Genomic DNA, 17,027 nt, shown 5'->3' on the forward strand with positions numbered 1-17,027 from the left:
GCACATAAGTGGTCCGCAGGTGCGCAGTCACTGTCAAAAAAAAAACGCGCACAAGATATGAAGTTGCAACGCGTGTTTGCATACATAAGATTTTCTGGAGGAGGACAGACATTTGTTTAGAACTCTTAAAGATGTCGAAGAAGCAAGCTCCTTTAAGCAATTACTTTGGTGTTCCTCCACCTCCAAACAAATGTCAGAAGGAGTCCGAACCACAAAAGAAGCACGTATTCTCGGAAAAGTGGTTGCAGGAGGTGAGCTGGCTTCAAACAAATGATGAACGCACAGAGATGTGGTGCGGAATGTGCCGTGAAAATCCCACTCTAGCGGACAAAAAGCTAGTGCTTTTTATATGGACGCAAACGCGCGTTGCAACTTCTTATCTGGTGCGCGTCTTTTATTTTGACAGCGAATGCGCACATGCGGACCACTTATGTGCACCTGTGTAAATAACATAATGTTCTGTCGGGTGTGTTGTTGGTTTTCTCTCGATTTCTGAGTCGACAAGCGCCTTTGTTACTGGGACCAGTCATTTTAAGAAAGGCCCCCATTAGAACCCATGAGAAATGCAAGAAATGCATTATTGCTCAGTCTGCAATATCTTTCCCAGAACAAACACCAATTGCAAATAACATACTAAAAATAAACCTGAAAAATCTTTTAGAACAGCATACTATGTTGCAAAGAGTGAACTACCACTGGCAAAATTTAGCAGTCTTTGCAAACTTCAAAAAGCAAATGGCCTAGATCTTGGTTCCACTTGTCTCTTACCTGTGACTTCAGCGGAAATTTCAAATTCAGGATCTGACACAGACTGATTCATGTCCTACACAGTTCTTACAAGTTCATAGAAATTTCTGTTCAATTAGAACCAAGTATTTGAGTTGATGATTGTAATTTTTATACAATGTTGTAATTTGTTTTTCAACAATTTTTTGATTAATGTTTTGTTTCCTTTACAATATTATACTTTAATGTATAATATTGTAAAGGAAACAAAACATCAATCAAAAAATTGCTCTCTTTTTTATTCGGGCTACTTAAATTTATTTTGGGCTACCAAAAACTGAAGAGTCCCTGCTCGAAGGGCTACCAGGGATTTTGAAATTTTGAGAGCCCTGAGATATATTTATTTTTTTAATTACTTTTGTTTCAGCAACATTAAATTTAAAAACTGTACTTTTGAGTTAAAATATATATTTATAATTTTAATAAATGACAAATTAAAAAGGCATGAACATTTTTTTTGTATCGAAAAAATATCGAACCGTGACACCAAAGTATCGAACCGAAGCGAACCGTGAATTTTGTGTATCGTTGCACCCCTAGTATTTACCATGTCTGACACTTCCCCCCTTTCACGTGATGTGTTTGTGCAGATTTTAATTGTATAGACACACACACTCACTTGGTCCCACTCAGTCAGAAATGTTTGCAAATGAGTGACATGTTAATGTTTAACCAGTGACTCTGAAGGAAGTGACAGAGTTCAGACAGATAGGAAGCAGCAGCAGCCATTTTAGCAGAACATAACAATAGATGTTGTTATGTTCTTCTCCTCTCCTCTCACCCATGGAGCTCAGGCAAGGACACAGTTAACAATCAGCTTGTCTTTTATCATCCTGGCTGTGAGTACCGTTGCTTATATTACTCAAATTGATGTTGATCTTGGCTTTTTACTGTGTAAAAACCATTTTAAAAGAGTGTAAGCTCACATTTTTCAGTTAAATTTACTCTGATGTCTATAATTACAGAGGTTTGTATCTGCCATAGAAAGAGTTTAGTTCATGATGTTGCTGTTATAAAGTGGAGATTATGTTCACTGCCGTGAGTTCAGCACTGTGTGTGTTTCAGGTGAAAGTACGAGCGCCATGGTAACGCTGAATCGCTTGAGTGTAGCAGACCTGGACGACAGCTCTCAGCAGCTGCCTGAGGCCGCAGAAGCGGCAACCCCAAGACCAGCCTTTCACAGGAAGAAAGCGGTCCCAAAGACTGACTCCAGAGATGTTTTTCTCAACAGGTGCAGCACATCTGTAGTACTGCATTTCCTTTGTGGGCTATTATCTGTGCTATTTATAACTAACACTATATTTTGTTGCATTAAAAAAAACCAATCTGCTGTAAAGAGAGGAGAACCTTTTCTTTAGCCTGATGCTGCTGATCGGATGTTATTTGGCTATTCTGATTCCTGCTTATCTCTCCGCGGACAAGGTGGCAGCTATCAGAGACGACTATCAACAACCCAAAGATATGGTACAGATGCATCTTTGTACATCTTGGCAAGTATTTGAGATGGTTTCTTTCCCTTTCTTTTAGCTTAAATGTTTTTCCCTCTGTTCAGGCCGTACTAAATCGGTCAGCCTCTCTGCTGGCAGGACCTTGTCTGCCTCGCTGGTGTCTAAACCACCTCAAGCACCTGTCTTGTCCTGTTGGCCTCCAAGACATCCCCGTGTTTGTACAGCAGGAGAGGCGTGAGCCATGGAGTCTGTCTCCTCCTCTTGGGTTTCAGGGCATCGAACAGCATCTCGCTGTAGCGCTCGCCACTCTGCCTCAACCTGGCCTGCCTCCATCATTGAAGAGAGAAGGCAGCTGCACGCGATGCGTGGTCGTGGGTAGTGGAGGGATTCTTCATGGGAGCCATCTTGGATCACATATAGATCAGTATGACATCATTATCAGGTATGCATTCCTGTGTCAAGTGGACACCAAAGACAGACTGTGGCGCCTATTTTTAAACTGTTGTGATGGTCGTCATCTCACCGGCTCCATCTGTGTTACCAGGCTGAATAATGCTCCGGTGCACGGCTTTGAGAGAGATGTTGGTTCGAGGACAACCATCCGCCTGACGTACCCAGAGGGAGCACCTCACTCCTCAAACGAGTACAGAAAGACTAGCATATTTGCTGTGGTGGTCTTTAAGAGCCTCGATTTAGACTGGCTTACTTCTGTCATCACCAAACAACCTCTGGTAAGGCCACATCACAAGATCCTCCACTGCACACGGAAAGGGCATATTACACACACAAGCATCACAGAAAGTCATGTAGCAATGGCACTATACTATACATATACACCCTATATCTCCTTTTATTTTTATTTTTCAATAGAGCTTCTGGTCCAAAATGTGGTTCTGGAAGGAAGTTGTGGATCATATCCCCCTGACACCAGAGAGCTTCAAGATCGTCCACCCAGAGATTATTCACAAGATGGGCCAAGTTATAGAGAAATATGAACTGAACCAGAGAAATGTGAGTTTCTATGAATGAATAATCTGTGGACATTAATGACTGTGCAAATAACAAAATTACTTTCACTTAAAATCATAAACTCACAGCCGTTGGGAGGGCTTTTGCTATCATGCTGAGTAATTCTAACGAAACGGGACTGAACTTATGTTGCAAACTACGTCACAGGTCGTTTTTTTTTCCCTCCCCAAGAACATATTGCCAACAATTGGTGCCACTGGAGTGGTGATGGCTTTGCAGATGTGCGACCAGGTGAGCCTGGCTGGGTTTGGGTATGACATGCAGCACCCCGAGGCCAGGCTTCATTATTATGAGGCCATACGCATGGACACAATGAAGTCTCAAGTAAGTTTAGCTTAATGATCAAAGCAGTGGCAAGGAGGCGTCTGAGCTTCATGCTTCGACTCATTTTTCTCCCTATGATTATATCCAGGTGGTGCATGATGTAACTGCTGAAAAACTCTTCTTGAAGGACCTGGTGGCTGCAGGAGTAGTGACTGACCTAACAGGAGGGGTATGAGTCAAAGATTGGTGATATACAGAACTGAAGAACCCTACACACTGCAGACTGATTCTAAAATGCTCACAGCATCATGTGGTTGACTGACTGACTGAGCACATTTAACTCCAAGTGACGGTAGAGGCTAATTTTTCTCATTACAATTCAATGAACATGTTAAATCACTGGATCCTGTTCTGTAATTGTGATAGGAGAAGCTAAATTGTGCTACCACACAGAAACATGTGATGGTCTAGGTTCACGCTGTACTATTTCAACTGAGTTTACAACAATTTAATAAACATAAAACATAAGAATGTGAGACTGATTGTTTTTTCTCAAAAATTATTTCTCGTTTATTAAGACAGACAAACCATAATTACTATTACTATGTTTCCTTCATACATCTTATTACGCTGCCATTAGTAAAGACAAAAAAAAGGGACAATAGCTGCATTTCTTAAAAACAAACCAAAAAAAAAACAAAAATCAGCCACAAATTTTAAAAAGAAAAAAAATATCTCAGTAAAATGATACAAATGTTTAGATTAATAATAAATAAGAAATAAGTCAAATACATATTTTTAAGAACATATTAAAATACCCAAAAATTAGGAAGTGGAACAGACGAGGTGTGTACAGCGCACAGTGGGGTTTGATTTATCTAATCAGAAATCAAAGTGCTTTCAATAAATAATTTTGGGTCTCAGGATTTTAAACACAATACAAAAATACACTGACAATGAAACAGAAGCAGAACACAACACGTAAAATAAGAGTTGTTTTTTTTGTTCTTGGCTACTCTGACCCACTGTGAGAGTGTGGGTCTGTCTACAGCAGTGGGTTGCGTGAGGGCTCCCATAATTTGCTTGCCAGCTGCCTGCAGTGCTGGAGGATGATCTCAGTGGGGATGACTCCCAGGTGAACTGTTAGGAGCTCGTAGCATTTCACTGTCTCGCCCGGGTGATTCTTACTATAGTACCGAAGCAGCTTCCTGCAACATGCATCGCTTTGTTTAGTCAGGAGAACGAATTAAAGAAAAATATTTCTATCACACCAGGCTGGTTACCTGTAGTAATTCTGAGCAAGCATCCCGATAGGGGCGGAGTCATCGGGCATGATGGGTATGTCTTTTGCCTCCAACTTGAAGCCCTGATTGAAGAGGTATACAAATTGAATTATAGGCTTTTTTGCTGTTTCAGGCTGTTAAATTTGTTTTCATGGATAACAAAACAAAGTACAGCAGTGACTTACAGTTTCATTTTCAAACCAGAGAAAGTAGCAGAAGTAGAAATCTCCATCACGTAATGTTAGAGTGGAGTAACCCTTCTGAAGATAGTGCCGTGTTGTGCTGACCAGGCTCCACATCTTCAGTATGGATTAGAAAAAAGAAATGACAAAAATATGCATACTGTGATTATCCACACGCTGTCTTATGCACAGCCTAATGTACGATGAACATGAGGCTACAGATAGCTGGCCTAATTTATCACAACACTAGGAAACAGTCGACACATAAACTCACCACCACACATAAAACAAAACTATCTGTACATGTTTGACTGCCAAGAAATCAGACTTTGTCATTTTTTGAGTAATAGGTCTCCAGGCTTTCTGAAGGTCTTTCAAAGCTTTTCTTTGATATTGCCTGCCTTTTCACCAATTTTCAGTCCAGTCCTTGCACCTGACCATTTGCAGAGTGATATAAAAAAGGCACGTACCACAAAAGAAGAATTAATGTTGTGTCTAGACGTAACAGAAAACTTAGCAGAAGGCTTACTTCAAATTCCTTACTACCTTTGGCACTTTGTTACTAGCAGCCTGTTCCACAAACACATAGTTTGCTGACATTTCTTTAGTTGAGTCTAGGAAAAATGCCAAAGATGACATAGCTTGATAGACATAAAATTGTATTTTTGAACCAACAATGTGATTCCCAAAAAGCTATTAGCTGAAAACTTGTCATATCCTTAAAAATGTAACTGAAAACTGAACAAGTGAAGGCCAAAAAAGAAATGGCAGGCCTAAAACCCAGCAGATGAACAGAAAATGGAAAACATTCCTGCAAAGACCTGACACAGCAACTGAGAAATGCATCTGACCATTAGGTCTACTGTTCATTGAAGAGAGAAATTGACTGAAGTAGGGCAACAGATCTTATCGAGTGAGAAATTCAAATTTGACATTTTTTGTTCAAATAATCATCAATATGTACAGAGATGAGACGAGTAGAACAGTCGAGTGTCTACAGTTAGCTACAGCTACTCCATTTCCATCTATGTTTGGACACATTCCAATAAATCAATTTACCCATTTCCCATTTTCCCAGCAAAATAAAAAGAAATGACGAGGGGGCTATTGACTTCTATACTTTACCCCAAAACAAATAAGATGTAGTTCTAGTTTTAGTGACCTTGTTTTTGATATACTGAGCCACTGGTCCCTTCCCCAGCTCAGACGTGGTCCGCTCTGTGATGCTGAGTGATGGCGCTATCATTTGTCCGCTTGATCGGTCCACACAGATAAAGTGGACGAGGCCTGGGAAATCCTCCAGGTAAGTGAGATTAATCAGTTAAGATTAATACGCTCAGCATAACAATGGGTTTGTTTTTTGGGTTTTTTAAGTGTATGCATGTTGTTAAAAACCATAAAAATACAAAATATACTTTTACAAATATTACAAATTCTGCTTTGTAGAAAACAATTGCACAGAAATTAGACAAAACAGGACATCACAGAGTTGCTGCACTGAGAGGATATGAGACCATGGTGATGTTCCTCTTGCTTTTCACTAACAGGAAGTCCTTCCAGTCCATCAGTTTCTCCCTTAGAGAGTGAGACAAAGATAGGAAGACAAAGAGGATACAGACAAAACAATGAAGGACGAGGTTGCACAGTGTCAAAAGTAAAAAAATGAAGTCAAGTTGGCAAGCCTAAAATATAACAACGAAAATAGTAGCTGACAGACACTCACTGCACCATCGCCTGGGCCCGCTCTTGCAGGCCAGGGGAGAGACGACGAGGAGTGTCGTCTGGTCCAGAGTCAGACAGAAAACACTGTCGGTATATGCCACACAGTTGGGTCTTCATGTTCTTGCACCACGGGATAAGACTGCAACATAAACAGACATTTAAAGCCTCACAGGGTCATCAAACTGTCTTGCTGTCATTTGGCCAGCAGAGGGCAGTAAGAGACTTACTCTCTGCTGAACCCAGGCCCTCCTCTGGAGAAGGCCCGGTTTTTGAATTCGGTCCAGACATTTTGCAACTGTGAGGACTGGTTAGAAGAAGAAAAGACAAAAAAAAAAAAGAAAAAGATTTGATTGGATCATGTGCAAACATTCTGTGTTTCTGTGATAACAAATGAGGATTAAAGTCAGTTTTTTGACTTGGGTGTTTGTGGCAAAGGCAGACGAGTGCTGAGGAAGTGTAGAAGAATACAGCCACTCAACGCAAAAGCACAACAACACACAAAAACAAACCTGTATCCCATTCAGTGCCAGGGTTTTAAGGAATTTATCCAGCTTGCTGCGCACTTCATGCATAGGCTGGCCTCTTGTGGAACCTCCTTGGCCTTCATTTAAGCGCTTCTCCAGTTTGGCAAAGGCTTCCCAAAATGTATACACAGACATGGCTACTCCACTGTGTGGAAACTGACACAGATGACACAGATAAATATAAAAAAAATGAACTGTTTAAACAACTGAGCAAAAATATATTTAGATGCTGTGAACACTTCATGGCACAGAGGTTAAATAGATGTATCTCCAAATAAGTCAAAAAGACTCCCCCTACTGGCCACAAACCACAATATGTCTGTGCGCACATACTGTAAACAAGCAAATTACTGCACATATAGACTGTACGCGACTTCATATGGAGTCACTGATACACACATTGTTTGCTTGTCGGTATTCACAAACCTTAGTTAGCAGAACTAGTGTGATGCCAGGCCACAGTTGGAGACAGTACATGGAGTGAGGCATCATGGGATAGAGGCCATCTTTTTGCGAGACCTCTAAGAAGACTTTGTGAGGGGTTGCTGGATCAGGTGGATAAAATTCTAGAGTACTCAAGCTGTCCTCTGCCATCTGAATACAGTGTGTTTCACATTGTGTCAGGGTAACACACAAACAGAAAGCTGTTTACTTTGTTTACAAATGTATTCTCACCTGGATGTCTGGGTCTACAAACTCAAACACAGGAGTGCTTCCCCTCACTGGCTTTTCTGGTGATGCGAAAAATAAAGAAACAAATGACAAAGAACATGCTCTGCACACTTAACATGACTTAATCTGGTCACAGATACAGTTTGAGAAGTAGGAATCTGCATTTTGTATCTACTCGGTTTTATCCTTGTCTGTTAAAATCTGTTTGATGATCTGAACACAAAAGCTCTACTCAACAACCCACCTGAACTGCTTGAGTCTTTGTCTGTAGGTGAGGGCTCTGGGGTGTAAAAACTTTCATGGCCAGAACCAGATGTACTATCAATATCCTTCAGGCAAAGTGCACAGAAAGAGAGAATAAACACTCAGTAACAACGTGCTTTGTCGGTGCTGTTTGAGAGGCTGTCACCACTTTGTACCTCTGGACTTGGGTCATCCACGTCCATGTTGCTAGGATACATATTCTGTGCCATGATGATGAGGGCCAGGAGGTCTGAGGCGCTGAGTATACTTGCATTGCGGCTAGAAAGAAATAGATGGTTGTAGCCATTACCATGTTGAATTGTAAAAAGTAAAAAAGGTAGGTATGAGTATATGAACTGTAAGTACAGGTGATATACGAGAAGGGTGTAAGCTATAAAAATAATGTGACAGGTTTATAGAAACATCTGTACCTGGAGTAGAAAGCGAGCAGTTTGGTGTGAACCAGGATGAAAGCATGCAGCACCTCCTCTCCTCCTCTCTCTACGCTGCTGTTGATCTGCTGAACCAAACGGCGCTCCAGGAATTCGATGCACTGCTCACACAGTGTGGGGTGGATCAGCCTCTCCACCGCCTAACAGAGTGATGATGGTGATTTTTAAATAAGATATTAAAGAGGTTTTTTTATAAAAAAAAAAAAAAAAAAAAGAAAGAAAAAGTCTATTTTCTAATCTGTACTAAGTGAGAAAGAACCACACCTCCACCAAGAAGCTCTGATCATTCTCTCGGAGGTGGCTGTAGGTCTCCAGCAGACTCTGGAGATGCTTCCACAGTCTCAGCCTTTGCTCCGTGTCCCGGGCGCGCAGTCTGGTGACGAGCAACATATGCTCATACTAAACCTCATGCTGTATTAAAAGCCAATGATAAACAGACAAAATGTCTTACTCTTTCCTGAGGAGGTTCCCACTGAGGGTCACCATGCCAAACAAAACTTCAATCATCTTATTCATCACGTAGATTTTCCTCCTTAGATCCTCCTCCTTTTCCTCGCCGTCTCCATTCACAGCAATGTACAGGCACTCATCAAACTGTAGACACAAAATACCCTAATAAATGTGGTTTTGCCCCAAGCGAATGAATGAGCTGGAAAATAAAGTGAAGGCGGTTGTCTTCTGCTCTTTGATTTCTCTAAGCGATAAAGGGTTTACACAAGAAAGAGCTAAAAGGCTGCTGACGCTGAGTGGACCTGAAACATGTCAAGTGCTTGGACTCGATAACTGCATCATGCGCGGCAGGAGGATAAAGCCTTAACAAGACTCACATGATAAAACATGCTGCTTCACAGAGACAAAGGCCTGCATTTAGGTGCTGTTGCTGAAGCCTGATTGCTTTACAGATCAGAAATCTTCAAACAAGGTCAAGAGAAATTAGAGTCATAGCACAATTTTTAGATAACTTAGGAACTTGTGCAGGGGGATGAAGACAGTTTTTTCTGTGTATGGCGGGTGCTACCTGGTGTAGTACGTAGATGTGGTTGTTTTCTGTCGTGAAAGATGTGTAGCTGTCAGCCTCTGTCACCATGGTGCTGAAGGAGATGATGATGGGAGCAAACAGAGTGCTGATGCTGTCCTCAAAGGCCGGAAACTGGGAGAGAAAAAAAGCAAACGATCAACTCGTTTTAACACGTACAGGAAACAAGTTCAAAAGCACATGCAGAGTGTCTGCTGAATACAGCTTTCTTCAACTTTACCCCGTGGCCTTCCTCTTGAGACGCTCCATACTGTTTCTGGATATTCTGCTGAAATTCCAAGTCAGTCCAGTAGAAGAGCATTTCAGCACTCTCACTTGCTATCAGCAAGCACTTCATCTGGACTACAGATGCGTTCCTGTCCTGTTTTAATGCGATGTCCTATTTTACTCCAACTTCTCCACACGCATTAGGCTGTAAAAAAAAAAAAAAAAATGTTAAAAGTACTGAGGTGAAAGACATAAAACAGAGTCCGGGGAGGAATTTTGTGAAGCACAAAGGACTGACTTGATACTATTCACACAGCTAAGGCATGCCCAAAAGGAAGATGTTAAAATCTTGAAACACGATTAAACGGAACTCAATCCTCAGATTTCCATTTTATTGTTCCAGCATTTAGAGCACAAGTTTGAGAAATCTAAAAAAAAAAAAAAAAAAAAAAAAAAAAGATCACATCATTTTTTCATAAGTATTGATCTGAAAGCATGTCTGTGTAAGCATGCATTTATATTTGATTAGCTTACAGAAGCAGTTCTCAGTGTGCAGGACTGGCCTCCTGATGGGGCTTAAAGCCACTGCAGGTAGGTGTGGACAACCAGGTGGCAAGAATATAGAGCAGAATGAATGATATATTCTTATATTGTTGATGACTGTAATAGAAAATGTTGGAGAACTAGTGACTTATGAAAAGGTTGCCAAATAGACCCTGACTGATATATTGGTGGGGCCGATATTAGCCATTAGCAAGTATATCGATGTCGGCATTGTAATACCCGAAACACCCTTCAACCATGGTGCGTTTCCCATTACAGAAAACTTGATCAGGTAGTAGCATGTGTGTGAATAAAGAAGGCATTGTCAATGCAAAAGCCATCATCAAGTGAAAAATCTTAGTTAATGGAGCTTCAATACCACAATTCAATGTGGAAATAGTTAAATAAAGAGCAAAGCCTCCGTTTTAACACAGAGGAATATGAAGCTAGTCAGTCTGGGTCATGACGCTTATTTTGAAAAACAGGACTGTTTCATGGGGCTGAAAAAAATCCACCCATATATCAGATTTTTAAATAAACAAATATTGCTATTTGTATCGACCTAAAAATCCTATATTATTAGGAAATAAGGATACTTGTTTAAAAAAAAAATCATTATAGATTATAGGTACAGAAATTAATGACACTTGTATCTCTGTAGCATCTTTGGTATAAAGATCACGACTAGCTCAGTGACACTGAGTCATTGTAACAGTATTATTATTGTGAATACATTTGCCACAGGAGTAACCGAAAGCAAGGAAATAAGCCTTCTCCTAGGCTCTGTTGCTTCCTGGCCTAAAGTAGGTAGACTCTGATAGTATATTAATGACGATATTCAGGCTCAGAGGCAGGAAAAAAGTAAGATCGGGAGCATAAATACCAAAATGTCCACCCTTGTTCACAAAGGTCCTTCTCCTCAACAAAAGATTTAAATAATGTTTGTAATTGTGGTGAGAGCAACACAGTGAGTGTACAGATGGGGTAACGACAGCTTTGAAACAGAAAGGATCCTTAGGGGCTCAGAGCTTTGAAACATAACAAACAATCTTTTCTTCTCTTTCTTTTTATGTTTTGGCTGATTTTTGTACATCTAACGCATATTTAATTAATATCTCATGATAGCCAGTTGGGCAAAAACTGTGAGAAAGGCAGAAAAATCTGATTTGCAAATCTTTTGCAAACCCATAGACTAAAAATGTGCAGTCAGAAACACCTGATGTAACCATGAGCAGCTTATCTTTTTTCATGGAGCTCCGATCCGTGCATTCACATCCCGTGTTTTACTAAAAGCCTTCCCTCTTTTACAAAACTTTTAACTTCCTCCATACACAGTCTGCTGATCCACAAACGTAGTGACCAAAGTTACAACTCGTATCACCGCAAATCACTCACACTTTTCTGCGCCGGATAACTCCAGCATCCCAGTCCAGTGTCTCCGTTGTCCTATCAATCAGCCCTCCTCAGTTTTCCGGGCCGTTTGGGGACGTTTTCATAGCGGGTTACAGTTTCAACCCAAGCTGCCTTCTTCCTTCCGCGCTGCAGCGCCACACCAGCGTTCAGTCATGTGACTTCAGGCAGGAAGTTTGCTGGTGTGAAAAGAGCTGGAGCTGTCAAACTATCGAGGAGAAGCGCCCGCCAGACTGCTGCTGTTAAGGAGCTCGTGTTAAGTGGAAGCTCCTCGAAGTGGATTACCCCTCGGGGAGCCCGATGATCAGTGAGGCAGGAAAAAGTCATGTGCTGGTGCATAAAGTGGCCCACATGACTAGGAGAGCTATGCTGGTATTTGTGGCATGCAGCTGCATGACTGAGACTGAGATTAGTAGCGTACTCGTGCCCGCTTTTTAAAATATTTTTATCTTGGTTTGACATTTAGTGCAAATCTGTTTGCCTGTTGTAGTAAAGCTTCGGGATTTGTATGGAAGCTACTCAGAAAATGGCAAATCTTTGACGTGTACAGAGGAAAAAATATTGAAATTAATTAATTGGATGCATTATATTGTAGTGGTGGTGGTGGGGGAGTCACAGTGTTTGGCAAATGTATGAAAGTTTATTTATGTGATTAATACTGCAAAAGGCCTGGTGTTCATTCCAAGTCAGACTTTCGCATTTGGGAGCTGTTGCTGTCCACCAAATGGAATCCTAGGAGGAGTGAGTGCAAGAGAAACAGGTAGTTCTACTGCAAAATCAGAACAGTTCCACCAGAGAGCGAGTGGTGCTGAAATCAAAGACGTTTGCTACATTCAGAGGGAAAAAGAAAACACTGAGCAGCATTAAAAACCAAAAAAAAAAAACCCCAAAAAACCCTAACCCGTTCTGGACACCCATGCAAGACAACATTGTTGGATGATAGCAGGATGCTTTCCATGGTAAAGAGAAAGGCTTTTACAATATCTACCCAGTTTAAGAACACTCCCCAGCTCCCCTTTCAGTTCATTCACTATAATGTGCAAATCAGAGATCAGCCTAGAAAAGCCAGATTAGGCTTTTCATACCTAAAAAGCTATTCAACATTTCATCTGGATAGACAGATAAACGTGTACATGTACAAAGCCCTTGTAGAACCAAGTCTTGCCACTTGACAGCCATCCTGAAATATCTAAAAGCACTTATTTAGACACTTATTTTGAAGCGTTGTCACTAAAGTTTTCTTTAATTTAAGTGGTCACTTTGGTGTCACAGTTGCATGTATGAAGTCACCCGTGAAAACATATTTATAAAAAAAAAAAAAAAATCTAAAAAGAGTGCTGTCATTGCCCAAAATGTTTTAAAACTTTTTCTCCCCTCCTCCGGAAGTTAGACTTCCACCACCTTTGCTGATGATGTTTTCTCTTTAATGATGTGAAGGGGAAAGCACCTGTTAAACACACGGTGTAATAAGTGTTTATTGACAGAAAAGAGAAGCAGCCTGATAAATTCTAAACTTTGTGCTCAGATTTAGTCAAATGCAGCAGTGCGTTAGAGCACAGATCTAAAACAAACCGCGATGGCATCACACGAGTTTTTGAAGGTCAGGAAGTGGAATATTAATCAAAATTCTTGATCTTGACCATTTTGAGCTGCATTTTGCTACCTGAAGTCAAAATTAAAGCCTGGAGACCCCAGAAACAAACAACAACTTAAAAAGGCAAAGTCTCATAAAAAACATAGATTCCACACTGCATACAGTCACAAAACATTTTTATCTAAGTAGCTTTATATTTCATATTATGTTACGTGACTTCAAAGTGTAGTGGTTTGCAACCAAAAGACCCCCAGTTCAATCCCTGGAGGAGACAGAAATAATTTTGGTGTTGTGTCAGGAAGGACAGTTGATATAAAAACTCTGTCACATGAAAAACTGTGGAGTTTTTTATTTAATATTATATTAATTTGCCAAATTGCTTATGAGTCCCTAAAAACCAGGGACTGGGTATCAAAATTGCTGCAGGTCTTCAAAAGTTATTGAGGAAACCTTAAAACCTTTTGAATTAAACCAAAAGTCTGCATTTTTGAATCTCATCCTTCTATAGCGGTAATGTGATGTGTTTTGATAAATGGCTAAAATAACAAGCTATATACATGGACCTTACTCTGCATGCTGAGCAAAGATTTTAGGAGGCGGTCTGCTGGCTTGGGTGGCATGGGGGTTAGCACGGTCCTAGTTTAAATCTGCTGGCTCAGGCTTTTCCATCTGGAGTTTCCTCCCATGCCTGAATGGGTTCTCTCTGGGCTCTCCAACTTACTGCCACACTCCCACAGAGGCATGTTTCTCAGGTTAATTGGTGATTCTAAATTGGTCATAGGCATGAATATGAGCATGAATGGTTGTTTGTCTCTCTGTGTTAGCCCTGCGATACACTGGTGACTTGTCCAGGGTGTACCCAGCGTCTCACCCAATGACAGCTGCCATAGGTTTGAGCCTCCCTGTGACCTGGAATTGGAGAAGTGGAAGAAAGTCAATGGAATGATGGATGAACAGATTAATGTTCTAATTGGTCCAAAACTGATTCTGAAGCGGGGCAGCACGGTGGCTAGCACTGTTGCCGCACAGCAAGAAGGTCCTGAGTTCAATTCCACCAACAGGCCGGGGTCTTTCTGTGTGGAGTTTGCATGTTCTCCCCGTGTTTGCGTGGGTTCTCTCCGGGTACTCCGGCTTCCTCCCACCGTCCAAAGACGTGCAGCTTGTGGGGATAGGTTAATTGGATAATCCAAATTGCCACTAGGTGTGAATGTGAGTGTGAATGGTTGTCTGTCCTTGTGTGTTAGCCCTGTGACAGACTGGCGACCTGTCCAGGATGTACCCCACCTCTCGCCCTATGACAGCTGGGATAGGCTCCAGCGCCCCTCCTGAAAAGGAGAAGCGGAAGCGAATGGATGGATGGATGATTCTGAAGCATGAAAACACAGTGAACATCCACCCATTTATCACAGTAGGCACAAAAAGTCCTGGGACAGACACTTTGTTGTCTTAATCTTTAGATCAGGTTTTCACTCATGCAGGAGCGCCACTTCGGGAGAGCCAGTTACCACAGAATTGACATTTACTAGATCTTAGTGCCAGTGAGAATAAAGATGAATAGACCTATAGCGTGACCGAGTGTTTTTAACAAACATTTTCCAAAAAAGGAAAGGCATCTCTTCTGGACTGAGTTAATTTTACAGGCCACTGGGTCAGTTTGACTTTGGGGCCAATGCCATTGGGTCAGTGTGAGAAACTGTTCCTACAAAGACTGTAGGAACAGCTTAAATCTGCACAAGAACAGTTTCAAGTTCTTGGAGGTGCTTTGAACAACCTGGAAAACCTAGGCTGAATGAAAAGTTGGTTTCACGAAATGTTGACTTGAGTATTCTGTTTAATCCATATTGTACGACCTAAAAAACAAAATAAACCAATGTGGTTATATTTATGAAAGCATGTCGATTTTTTTGGTGCCTAAAACCTTTGCAGTAAACAACATTTTACACATATCTTCCATATAAAAACATATTCAACAAATATCATTATGTTTTTCAGAGAAAGGTCTTCAGCAAATCTGTGTTATATCATAATATTCGGCACTGTTTGTATGCTTGGCTGCTGAGTGGAGCAAAGAACCATAGTAGGATAAATATTTATGTTTTATTAACCTTGCTTAGCTCAAAATGGTTCAAAATGCCAAGACTTCAATGTTGCGGGCCAAAATCTAATCTGGTCCATCAGTTTTCTAGGGATCCGGCGTCCACAGAAGTCTTACTTAAGCTGTATCCTGTATATACAGAGTAAACATCTAGAAATCCTCAGTGTTTGCTAACAGGGCAAGAGGGCCTTGCATGTCTCAAAATGGATCATGGAGTATAAACAGTGTTAGGTGGGCCTGGGTAGCAGTTACCTCGGTTAAGGAGAGACTGTCACGCAGAAGTGGCTGGACACCATACAGTCCACCTAAACCACAACAGAATTTGATTTTGTCAGAGGATTTGATGTTCAGCCGTTATTGTCGCAAAGCACGGGTTTATATGAACCAGAGTTTGCCAAACAAAACCATTTCAACCCATTCAGGTTAGTAAGATCCTGTTCTGAGTCTTAGGAAGTTCACTAAGTTCACTGTTCCCATTGCCTCGGTCAATTATTGCTTAACCATTACTTTCAGGGCAGAGGTACTGCGGGTAGTTAACAAATTCAACATGCTTTTCATCAGAAAGGCATGCAGTTTTATTTTCTGATCCATATCAACAGGTAGCTGATGTAAGAATATTTCTAACCCGTACTGGCAACTGAGATTTAAAGCAATTTTCTGGAGCGTGCTGCCCAATTTAATCGACTTATCTTATTCAACTTTAGTACGTCTGCTCTCTCTCTGACTTTACTTTGAAAATAAAGCATGTTTTTATCTAACCCTGTATATATATGTGTGGCCAACACAGTATAATGAATAAAATTTCCTCTTCAAAGATCCCAGATGAAATGGGCCAGGTGTTAACGAGTCTGGTTTGATTCTTACATGTCAACAATGTCGGGCTGTTTAAAATAAACCACATGTGAAAGGAGGCTTTTCCTGAAGTTCATTTCTCAGACCAAACATTTCTGCTCCTTACATGAAAGCAAGAAGCTATTTCGCATGAATGGCACAAAATCTAATTCAAGGTATATGCTTTGGATCAGGCTCTTGAAGGGGTGCCAGTGGTAACGACTCCGTGTCAGGAAAGATCAAATTTGCTCAGTGGAGTTTTTCTTGTGTAGGAGAACCCGAAGGAACCTAGATGACGGGCATTTAACCATGGTCCTTTATTTCCCTTCTATACGAGTCTACCAAGCAGATTCCAGTTGTCTATGCATCAGCGCACACTGAGCCAAGTGTGGCTCAGGTTTAGCCTGTCTGGGTCAAGCTGAGGTCTGGACTTTTAGTTCATCCTGGCTTCATGTTTCCCATCAGCAGCTGCCTCATGCAGTGACAAGACAGCACTCTTCCTGCTACAAAGACTTGCTCCAGCTGCTTCCACAACTGGGGCCACAGAGTCTAACAGTCTGTGTGTGTGTGTATAAAGAGCTGATTGGGTGAGTGCACAAACGATGGTAAACTTTAATACCGTGCCTTTGTATTGGGATCACAGTACAAGGGCATTTCTGCTTTGCTTTGTGCTCTTGTGCAAGTATAAATCATATCTTCTGATCTC

The 17,027-nt window shown here is 41.1% G+C and overlaps 2 protein-coding genes across 3 annotated transcripts; one reads left to right on the forward strand and one right to left on the reverse strand.

The window, feature by feature from the left end:
* Positions 1–1,440: 1,440 nt before the first annotated feature.
* On the forward strand, positions 1,441–4,221 carry st3gal7 (ST3 beta-galactoside alpha-2,3-sialyltransferase 7). The gene is made up of 8 exons (XM_040001683.1): positions 1,441–1,625; positions 1,852–2,017; positions 2,124–2,250; positions 2,339–2,676; positions 2,779–2,965; positions 3,105–3,245; positions 3,435–3,587; positions 3,676–4,221. The coding sequence occupies exons 2-8, from the start codon at positions 1,869–1,871 to the stop codon at positions 3,760–3,762; spliced, it is 1,182 nt and encodes a 393-aa protein (XP_039857617.1). The 5' UTR covers positions 1,441–1,625; positions 1,852–1,868; the 3' UTR covers positions 3,763–4,221.
* Positions 4,070–12,135, reverse strand: hps1 (HPS1 biogenesis of lysosomal organelles complex 3 subunit 1). Of its 2 annotated transcripts, XM_040001682.1 has the most exons (19): positions 11,787–12,135; positions 10,147–10,276; positions 9,862–10,053; positions 9,624–9,755; positions 9,057–9,199; positions 8,870–8,978; positions 8,585–8,745; positions 8,330–8,432; positions 8,155–8,239; positions 7,914–7,969; positions 7,665–7,832; positions 7,224–7,394; positions 6,942–7,018; positions 6,716–6,853; positions 6,502–6,567; positions 6,155–6,299; positions 4,996–5,109; positions 4,811–4,893; positions 4,070–4,735 (listed from the first exon to the last, which is right to left on the reverse strand). In XM_040001682.1, the coding sequence occupies exons 3-19, from the start codon at positions 9,976–9,978 to the stop codon at positions 4,573–4,575; spliced, it is 2,031 nt and encodes a 676-aa protein (XP_039857616.1). In that variant the 5' UTR covers positions 9,979–10,053; positions 10,147–10,276; positions 11,787–12,135; the 3' UTR covers positions 4,070–4,572. The 2 variants fall into 2 exon arrangements, with proteins under 2 accessions (XP_039857616.1, XP_039857615.1); XM_040001681.1 differs by lacking the exon at positions 10,147–10,276 and having other exon boundaries at positions 11,787–12,134.
* Positions 12,136–17,027: the final 4,892 nt, after the last annotated feature.

This window comes from Simochromis diagramma, unplaced genomic scaffold, assembly GCF_900408965.1.
Source record: "Simochromis diagramma unplaced genomic scaffold, fSimDia1.1 OVJJ01000421.1, whole genome shotgun sequence".
Taxonomy (NCBI): Eukaryota; Metazoa; Chordata; class Actinopteri; order Cichliformes; family Cichlidae; genus Simochromis; species Simochromis diagramma.

Excerpts from the sequence above, each read along its gene's own strand:
- st3gal7 (XM_040001683.1), top strand. The coding sequence starts at position 1,869 with ATGGTAACGCTGAATCGCTTGAGTGTAGCAGACCTGGACGACAGCTCT. Across the intron at positions 3,246-3,434 it reads ATGAACTGAACCAGAGAAAT|AACATATTGCCAACAATTGG; the intron begins GTGAGTTTCTAT and ends TCCCTCCCCAAG. Across the intron at positions 3,588-3,675 it reads TGGACACAATGAAGTCTCAA|GTGGTGCATGATGTAACTGC; the intron begins GTAAGTTTAGCT and ends GATTATATCCAG.
- hps1 (XM_040001682.1), bottom strand. The coding sequence starts at position 9,978 with ATGAAGTGCTTGCTGATAGCAAGTGAGAGTGCTGAAATGCTCTTCTAC. Across the intron at positions 8,746-8,869 it reads ATCAGAGCTTCTTGGTGGAG|GCGGTGGAGAGGCTGATCCA; the intron begins GTGTGGTTCTTT and ends TCACTCTGTTAG. Across the intron at positions 8,433-8,584 it reads CTGCTCGCTTTCTACTCCAG|CCGCAATGCAAGTATACTCA; the intron begins GTACAGATGTTT and ends ATTTCTTTCTAG.